Genomic DNA, 10,136 nt, shown 5'->3' with positions numbered 1-10,136 from the left:
TCATTATGGGGTATTGTGTGTAGATTATTGAATCATTTTTAGAATAAGGCTGTAACGTAACAAAATGTGTGAAAAAGTGAAGGGGTCTGAATACTTTCCGAAGGCACTGCATGTACATATAGGTAGGGATCTCAGTTGTGTTAAGATTCTATTTTGTATGGCGGCAACTCAACAAGCTGTTTGATATTTTGGTGAGCGTGCTGCCCAAATTGTGGCTCTCTGGTGCAGTATTTTGAATGATTTTATTGATGTCTGTTCAGACAGGAGTATTACCATTAGCAACACCTCCAGCACCCCTACTTCACGCAGCTATGGGCGAAACTGTGCAGGGAAGCCATTTTGCATAGCTAATTGCTCAGGTACAGTAGAAATAAGGCTGAAATGTCATGATACCCCGCCTCCTCCCTTCACATAGAAAGCAGCCAATGAGAAGACAGAGTCAGATGAGTGGTTACGCCCCATTAAGAGAGCAGTGGTAATAACTTTATTGCAAAAATACAGGATCCCTCTTTTCCTCGTTCGCCAAGCAATGATACCCAGTACCAACACACACAAACACCCTACACACACACAAACACATACAACTCGCTCTCTAAAAACGACTCCTAGCCCTCTTTCATCCTCACATCATCTCTATTTCACACACAAACAGTACATCATTTTATCTCCTCTCTACGTACTTTCTTTCATTCGCTATCGCTCTCTTTCTTCCACTCTCTCTTTGCATTGAATTTCCATTGACTGTTCCTAGCATAGTATACAGCCCTCGAACTCAACTCTGTACCCCGAAGCCAGTTCCACTGCATCTTTTCATTGTTCCCCTGTAATCAGGGACTGATTTTAGACCTGGGACACCAGGTGTGTGCAATTCATTATCAGTTAGAACAGAAAAACAGCAGGCTCTGGACCTCGTAGGGTCAGAGTTGAATACCCCTGGTATACATAATCCCTTCTTACTACATAGTGAACCACTTCAGTACTATGTATGTATATGGTGCGAATCGGAAATCACACCCTATTCCCTATGTAGGGCCCTGGCCAAAAGTAGTGTGTAGTATATAGGGAGACGGGTGCCATTTGGAATCGAGCCTATGACTTAGTACAGTGTTCAACAGCAGCATTTAATCACGTATCTTCTTGACTTATATTCGTAAATAAAGCGTCCGTTCGTGGGCGTGTCCACTTCCTGCTTCCTATCTGTCAGGTCAGAGGTCAAGGGTCAGGAGGGAAGGTTGATTTGCATAGCAGACTCATGCGCTACAGTTGGCTACATTCTCCAACATCCACAACACAAACAGCAACAAAATAATCAAATTAATAAATACATTTTTTTTTTTAAATCACAATGTTAAAAGACAGACAGAGAGCTGTGTCTTTGTCTAAGTGCCAACCTTTGGTTTAGATACAACAATCATTTATCAGTTCTGTCTAGATCTCGTTCTGCACTGGCCATTGGTCTCCAAATAGGGATTAGTTATAATGTATTAAATGTATGTACTTATTATGTATATACATACATATTATATGTACATATGTCATAACATGTTCAGCAGGTTAAATCATATCATAACATTTTCAAGACATGTCAGTGTTATTCAGTTAGGGGTAAGTCAGAGAACCCTGTTATAACTGGAGCATGAGAGACAATACTTACAGTACACATATGAAGTATATTTATAATATAGTGTAGTTCACCATTCATATCTGAGTAACATCAGGGTCAGAGCTGAACGGAAAGGTCCAGAAGAAGATAGAGAATCTCAGTAACTAAGAACCAATCATGTTAACCTGAGGCCTCAAATAAATTAGATTACATTTACCCTTCATCGAGTACACTTCAGCAAATACCGTTCAGCTGGTACACTTTCCTAAGTACCTTTCAGCAAACACACTTCCCAAATGACAATTTAGTTCCCTTACCCTCGCTCGGTCAAAGCTCTCGCTCTCTCTCACGTTACATCAGGTGTGCAAAAGTTTGTTCCGTTTAGCTACCGTTATCTGTAAAAAAAAAAAAAAAAAAATTTAAAAAAGGAAAAAGGAAGGTAGTTTCTCCCGATAGAAATGGGAGAGCAGCGTTAGCCGTTACAACGGTCAGTCAGGTGACCTCCAGCTGGACACTTGTGAAGGTCCCTCAATCCAGGACCAGGAGTCACCACTAAAGTTATCAATATCTTCATTATTATCATTATTAGTATGAACATTCCATAAGGTCTTAATAACATACAGGTTTCATATATCATTTTTCTGTACATGACTTTAGTTATTATTAGAGTTCAGTCTATACGTAGCTATGTAGGCACGTACGCACTGGTCCTGGGGTTCCCTTGGAAACAACATATCCAGGTGTGCTGTGCTGTCATCAGACAGGAAATGCCCATAAAGAAAAAGGAAGAAGCCGTGGCTTATCGGTAACCCCCTCCTCCCCCTGTGGATCTTTCAGTCACCTCAAGGTTCCAGAGCCCCTCTGATTGGGGCAGATAAAGCACGGAGATCATAGGCTAAACCTAGCTAGCTAATCTACTCCCTCCTTTATAGGCCCAAAGAGGGGAAGGCTAGCAGGATAATGTTCAGAGTCTGACTATATTAGGAGGCTAACAGGCTAGCAGGTCGCAAGCTAGCTAGCTAGAAGTGTAATTAGGTGAGTTTGTTGTTTTGGGTTTCAGAGTAATTCCTGCTGAGGGGGGCTAAGAATGACTGCATAGACTGAATAGTTGAAGAAGGGCGGAGGATGCAAGATGGGGGTAGAGGGATGTTAGTAGACCACTGAGGGACGGACGTGGGGAGAGGTGTGTGTTTGGGGTTGGGGGGGGTCCTAGACCAACCCCCTATCGTGGCGTTGGGTGAGGTGCATGGCTGCTTTGGAAGATGCCTGTAGCGGTGTGGAGAGTTAGGACCCCGGATGTCTGCCCTGGGAACTGCCTTTAGCGGTGTCGAGGGTAAGGACCTGCAAATAGCTGTCCTGGGAGGTGCCTTTAGTGGTGTGGAGTATTAGGACTCCAAAGAGCTGCCCTGGGAGGTCCCTATAGCTGTGTGGAGGGTAAGGACCCCATAGAGCTGCCCTGCCCTGGGAGGTGCCTGTAGAACTGTGGAGGGTTTGGATCCTAGAAGGCTGCCCTGGGAGGTCCCCGTAGTGGTGTGGAGGGTAAGTAAGGACCCTAGAGGTCCAATGTGGGATGTGCTTGAAGCGGTGTGAAGGGTAAGGACCCCAGCGAGCTGCCCTGGGAGGTGCCTGTAGCGTAGATGCATATGGAGGCACGTCAGTGGTTTGAAGACCACTGTCTTAAGTGGTCTGAAGTCAGCTTCACCCCCGTCAGACACCAGAAACTCCCCGCGCCATTGGGCATCTCCTGCAGGGGGAGGGACAACACAGTGACGGACAGGCCCCAGAGGTGAAGGGTAAGGGCTCATGAAAGGACTGGGTGATGATAATTATGATAATGATGATGATTATGAAGACGAAGATACTGAAGTTGAAGATGATGATGATGACTAAGCTGAAGATGGTGATGGTGATGATGAAGATGATGATGGTGTAACAATACAGGGTCTCAGAGGAGATTAGGTAAGTAAGCAGAGGCACTGACATCTGTCTGCTTCACCTTCAGAAGGAGAGAGAGAGATGGGGATAGAGAGAGCGAGAGACAGGGAATAGAGAGAGAGAGAGATGGGGAATAGAGAGAGAGAGAGACAGGGATAGAGAGAGACGGGGGATAGAGAGAGACGGGGATAGAGAGAGAGAGAGGGATAGAGAGAGAGAGAGAGAGAGAGAGAGAGAGAGAGAGACGGGAATAGAGAGAGAGAGAGAGAGAGAGAGAGAGAGAGAGAGAGAGAGAGAGAACAGCAGTGTGATGGTATTGCAGATGAGAATTGGAGGTGAAAACAGAGATGCAGCTCTACAACATGACCACTGGAGTGCAGCAGTGCCTGTGTGTGTGTGTGTGTGTGTGTCAGTGGAGGCTGCTAAAGGCTCATAATAATGGCTGAAACGGAGCGAATGGAATGGCTTCAAACCATGTGTTTGATGTATTTGATACCATTCCACTGATTCCTCTCCAGCCATTAGCACGAGCCCGTCCTCCCCAATTGGAGGTGCCACCAACCTCTTGTGGCGTTTGCGTATGATAAACTCACAAAGCTGCGTGCTGCGGTGAGACGGTGGCGACGCGGGTTGATGACTGTGCCGCTCAGACTGCGGACCATTGTGCTCTTGCTGTCAGTCTGGTACACACTCCCCTCCGTGTTGGGAGTGAAGGAGCGGGCTGGCCCTCTTACCCCACACTGCAGGCTCCCGGCCGGGCTGCCACCTGCTCCCACGCAGGAGAAAAGCTGGAGGTCAGGGATCATACACACTATGTACACACATAGCTTCATACACACACTAGACACACAGCTACTGTACATACACACAATTTAAACATAAACACATACACACAACTACAATATGTACAGTATGTACCTCTACTTCCTGCCTGGAGACTGGCCCGGTACAGGAAGTCCAGCTCTGATAACTCTGCCTCCTCAGGGTCACAGGGTTCATGCTGTGCAGGGGCAGGCTGGGAGTTGTATTTTCTGTGGGAGAGGTGTGCCTTAATGGGGAGGCAGCGATCTGGAGGTGTGTCATATGGCGTAACCACGGCATCTGGGCGGTCCAAGCTCCAGGAGGACCAATGACTTGTGATGGTGTTGAAGGTGGAAACTTGATTGGGCCAATCAGAAGAGGCGGTGGGCGGGGAGGGGTGGGCCTGACTGCGGGATGAGGGGGGGGTGGGCGGAGGGTCAGACTGTTTGTGTGGGGGCTCAGGGTCTGTATACATGTGTGGGGAGTCCGTGTTTGAATGTGGGGGTGGGGGTCGTGTGTGTTGGGGGTCAGAGGGTGAATGTGTGTGTGAGGGGGTAGTGTGTGTGTCTGATATATCCCAGAGTCTGAGGGGTAAAGAGGGAAGAGAGATGGCCAGGTGTCTGCCTAGATGTCTCACACACACCCCCCCGACCTGTAACAACTCCTCCAGCCTCACCCCCTGCCTTTCCTCACCCCTCCTCAACCGCTCCTCCTCCTCAACTTTCCTCAGTCCCTGTCCCCCGACCTCACTCATCCCCACATCCTCCTCCCTCCTGACCCGTTCTCTCCCCTCTCCCCCGCTAAAAGGCTGTCTCTCCCCTCCTCAACCTGTGCTGCGGTGTTGTCGGTGGGAGGGGGTTGGAGGGATGAGTGGAGAGGGGTGAGGTTGAGGGAGGGTCTGTAGGAGAGAAGGGGCTGGCCAGGGCCCAGGGCTGCATCCTGGTAGGCTGGCCGGACCTCTTCCCCCTCCTGATTGGGCGTCAGCAGTACTTGGAGCGGGCCAGGCTGTTCACTGATTGGGCGACAGGAGAGAAAGGGCGGGACAGAGACGCTCAGCAGCCATTCACAATCAGAGTAAATAAAGGATGAAACGAAAACACACTTCAAATGGAATGTGTTGAAACAAAAGCATCTTATGTCAGGCTCATGACTGTAATGTAGGATTCATAAAGCTATAAGGCACTTCATCATCAAGACACCAGTCAGCAAGCAAGCACACACACAAAATCCACCACCCCCCACATTAACTCTCTACATCTCCGCTGGCTCAGGAATTGCCCAGCAGCCTTTGCAGCAGTCGCCCATTAATCACAGCTCAACATTGATCAATAGAAGAAAAAAAATATAATAAGGGAATAAAGAATAAATGAGAGAGCAGTTAAGAACAAGAGAGAGGAGGAGAGGAAGAGTGGAATAAATAACCAGACAGAGGAGAGGAGGAAGAGAGGACTGAAGAATGAGAGGAAAGCACTAGTCTCCTCTCCTCATCGTCCCCTACTGACTACATATACAGTATACCTCCAACACAGCACCAGCCCCTCACGAACAGACAGACAGGCAAAAAGGCAGACAGACCTACAGCCCACTCCGAGACAGGTCTGGACCAGATATCTCACCATCAACACAACAGGTACCAGTACAAACCAGTAAAGACCAACATTGACCAACACAGACAAATACAGACCAGTTCAGACCAACTACCTCAGAGCAGAAACACTTTCCACTCCACTGCACTACACACAGAGGAGTTAGGGGTGTTTTTTTGGACAGGCAGAGCTGGGACACACAGAAGGGTCCTGGGGTGGGTTTTGGGGACATACAGGGGACAGTTATGGTACCTGCGATGTCCCTGTGGACGGGCGCTTCTTGTCTCCTGCTCCATATCCTGATCCTGTGTGATTGGTTCCCAAGGGCTCCTCATGCACGCAGCTACAGCCAATCCACTATGAGCATTAGCCTCATGCAAGGGGCTGAGCACAGCTGAGAATGTTAACGAGAGAGCAGGAGGACAGAGAGAGAGAGCGAGAGAGAGAGAGCGAGAGATGGAAAGAGTAAGAGATGAAAAGAGAGAGAGAACAGGGGGAGAGAGAGAGAAGAGAGAGTTGGAAATAAATAAAGAGAGGGGAAAGAGAGGCGGAAGAAAAGAGAAGCAGAGTAGAGGAGTGGTTCTGAGGGGGCCAGCATGCAAACAGCTCCTTTAATGCATGTGTGTGTGTGTGCGTGTGTGTGTGTGTGCGTGCGTGCGTGTGCGCGTGTGTGTGTGTGTGTGTGCATGCGTGCGTGTGCGCGCGTGTGTGTGTGTGCATGCGTGTTGGTTAGTCAATGACAGAAAGATGAGGGTTTTCAAGAGAGAGAGAGAGTGAGAGAGAGAGAGCAGAGCTGGGGTCGTGAGGTCAGGGAAAGACGCTGGCCTTCAGAACAGACCGAGTATCAGCTCGTGCAGATTTAACCCTAGTGAACGCGCACCCTGCTGTCTGAGGTGCTAGTGGGTTAGGAGAAGATGCAGAGACACACAGCAGGAGAGCAACCATCAAATCGGGGGTACGTTCAGAGACGACAAGCAGGTTCCCAATGAGTCGCATCAATGTTGACTTGTACTGTGCAGGCAGTGCGGTTCCTCTCCTGTTGTTAGCTGTGATGTGTTACATGGAACCAGGCAGATTGAGGTGGTTAGTATTAGCTTCAAGCACTGACGTCATTATGCAACGCTAAAACCTTTGAATCGCATTAGAAATAATGCCACCGATTTACCCGCAGGTTATGTGTGTGTGTGTGTGTGTGTGTGTGTGTGTTGAAGAAGTTGAACGACAGACAACCAGACACACAGGGGCCCTACACCCCTACTGATTCAACGGATCAATTAAAACCACCCAGTGATGGTGTGTCAGTGCTGGGCCAAAACAAAAGCCTGCACCCACTGTAGGTCTACAGCACCAGGGAGTCGAGAACACTCGTCTATACGCTGTTATAGCATCCCACACACACACACACACACACACACACACACACAGACAGACAGTAGGTAACCATAAACACACCCAAAATGAGCCACTACACAAAAGTATCTTCTCTCGTGTCCTGACAAGACAAAAGGGCGGGACGGACAGACAGCCACCCAAGGAGGCAGGTGTAAGGAACAGACAGCCACCCAAGGAGGCAGGTGTAAGGAACAGACAGCCACCCAAGGAGGCAGGTGTAAGGAACAGACAGCCACCCAAGGAGGCAGGTGTAAGGAACAGACAGCCACCCAAGGAGGCAGGTGTAAGGAACAGACAGCCACCCAAGGAGGCAGGTGTAAGGAACAGACAGCCACCCAAGGATGCAGGTGTAAGGAACAGACAGCCACCCAAGGAGGCAGGTGTAAGGAACAGACAGCCACCCAAGGAGGCAGGTGTAAGGAACAGACAGTCACCCAAGGAGGCAGGTGTAAGGAACAGACAGTCACCCAACGAGGCAGGTGTAAGGAAAACAGACAGCCACCCAAGGAGGCAGGTGTAAGGAACAGACAGTCGCGGTGACGTGCGCCCCTCCCTGCCCTCACCCTGGTGTTGCAGCTGGTCTAAGTCCATGTATTTGGAGGGTCTGGGGTTGAATCCTACGGCAGCTTCTCTCTCCGCCTCCTTCCTCCTCTGCTGCTCCTGCTGCCTCGCTCTCCTCACCACCTCCTCCTGAAGCTCATCCAGCTCGCTACGGCCAGCGCCTGCACACACACACACATACGTATGCAAACACACAACACACACGCACACCGTATGCAAACACACACACACACACATACACACAAGCACACGCACGGGGAGGTGGGAGAAACAAACTTTAGAGTCTGAATACTGTGCAAACACACAAACCCACGCTGCCACTCACACCGTTACGTATCACACGCACGTATATACACACACACACACCCGGGTTGCTGTTGCTGCCCCAGCTAGGTGCTGGCAGCTCCTGCAGGATGGCACTGGTGCTCTTGGACTTGGGCACCGAGCGCCACGACGGACCAGACATCAACACACGCTTCTGACCTACCTCCCTGAGAGAGAGGGAGGGGAAGAGAGAGAGAGAAACTCTGCGAGACTGCAACAAGGACAAAACGTATGGCGCTGCCATGGTGTGTGTGTGTGTGTGTGTGTGTGTGTGTGTGTGTGTGTGTGTGTGTGTGTGTGTGTACCTGTCAGGGCTGCTGCTGTTCCTCTCGCTGCTCTCGTAACCACTCTCCATCCTCTGTATCAGACAGGGCTGAAGCTCCACCCCTCTCAACGGGGGAGGAGGAGGAGGGGGGCAGCCCGTACCATTGCCTAGCAACCCAGGCATCCCTGCCACACCGGCCACCCCGCCAGTGTGTCCCCCCAAGCCCGCTACACCCCAGGCCACCTCTCCTGCCCCCTGCAGATCAGGCGTGTTAGTTGGACAGTGTTGATGGAGCTTTGGAGGTAGACGGGGCCCGGGCAGGGTGCTGTAGCCCAGCGGAGAGCCTCTCTGGCGGGTGAAGATGCTGTCGATGTTCAGGGCCTCCCTCCGTGGCCTCCAGGCTGGCCGGTAACATCGACCACCAGAAGAACTGGAGAGTCAAACATTTAGCAGGTAGCACTGTAAAAGGTTAACTTACTGTAACAAGCTCGGAGAACAAACTTCACTGCAACACTTGTTATATAAGCCTTCTACTGTGTAACATTCACATGGAAGTACAGTGCCTTTGGAAAGTATTCAGACCTGTTGACCTTTTTCCACATTTTGTTACATTACAGCCTTGTTCTAAAATTGATTAAATCGTTTTTTTCTCCCCTCATTAATCTAGACACAATACCCAATAATGACAAAGCAAAAAACTTTAAAACATTTTTGCAAATTTATAAAAAATCAAAACGGAAATATCACATTCACATAAGTATTCAGACCCTTTACTCAGTAGTTAGTTGAAGTAAGTTCGATCTTGGTTTCATCAGACCAGAGAATCTTGTTTCTCATGGTCTGAGAGTCGTTTAGGTGCCTTTTGGCAAACTCCAAGCAGGCTGTCATGTGCCTTTTACTGAGGAGTGGTTTCCATCTGGCCACTCTACCATAAAAGCCTGATTTGGTGGAGTGCTGCAGAGATAGCTGTCCTTCTGGAAGGTTCTCCCATCTCCACAGAGGAATTCTCAAGCTCTCTCAGAGTGACCATCAGGTTCTTGGTCACTTCCCTGACCAAGGCCCTTCTCCCCCGATTGCTCAGTTTTTCGCTTTGTCATTATGGGTTATTGTGTGTAGATTGCTGAGAATTTGTATTCATTTAATCCATTTTAGAATAAGGCTGTAACGTAACAAAATGTGGAAAAAGTCAAGGGGTCTGAATACTTTCCAAAAGCCCTGTATAGGTCAGTATAAATGTGTGTTTCTGTTCAGCAGCACCCACCTAGACTTGGACTCGCTGCTAGTGCTCTCATCCTCCCAGGGAGGCCCCACGGCCCCGGCCTCAGAACCCAGCACAGATCCCCCTATACCCGAGGAAGAGGAAGAGGACATGGGACGGGAGGAAGAGGAGGAGGAGACGGGATAGGAACAGGTAGAGGAGGGGGGGTGGGAGGAGGAGGAGGAGGAGGAGAAAGGATGGGAGGAAGAGCATGACGACATGGGACGACGAGAGGAGAGGAGGAACACGGCTGTCTCTTTATAGTCCCCCTGCTGCAGGGTAGGGGAGGGGGGGCGGGGGGGCTCTGTTACTGAGTCTGATGGAGATGGAGAGAGGGATGGAGAGAGGGATGGAGAGAGGGATGGGGAGAGGGATGGGGAGAGGGATGGAGAGAGGGATGGAGAGAGGGAT

The 10,136-nt window shown here is 49.7% G+C and overlaps 1 protein-coding gene across 1 annotated transcript in view; it reads right to left on the bottom strand.

The window, feature by feature from the left end:
• Positions 1 to 446: 446 nt before the first annotated feature.
• Positions 447 to 10,136, bottom strand: part of LOC115121801 (inactive ubiquitin carboxyl-terminal hydrolase 54-like) — a 37,686-nt gene continuing 27,996 nt past the window's right edge. The window contains 9 exon segments of the mRNA XM_065002449.1: positions 447 to 3,347; positions 4,132 to 4,304; positions 4,457 to 5,091; positions 5,094 to 5,351; positions 6,178 to 6,319; positions 7,881 to 8,039; positions 8,245 to 8,369; positions 8,508 to 8,897; positions 9,729 to 10,041. Of these exon segments, the coding sequence (XP_064858521.1) occupies positions 3,258 to 3,347; positions 4,132 to 4,304; positions 4,457 to 5,091; positions 5,094 to 5,351; positions 6,178 to 6,319; positions 7,881 to 8,039; positions 8,245 to 8,369; positions 8,508 to 8,897; positions 9,729 to 10,041 (2,285 nt within the window). The 3' untranslated portion in view covers positions 447 to 3,257.

Source organism: Oncorhynchus nerka, linkage group LG16 (assembly GCF_034236695.1).
Source record: "Oncorhynchus nerka isolate Pitt River linkage group LG16, Oner_Uvic_2.0, whole genome shotgun sequence".
Classification (NCBI taxonomy): domain Eukaryota; kingdom Metazoa; phylum Chordata; class Actinopteri; order Salmoniformes; family Salmonidae; genus Oncorhynchus; species Oncorhynchus nerka.
Note: the sequence above shows the minus strand (reverse complement) of the source record. Positions and strands in the feature narration are given on the sequence as shown.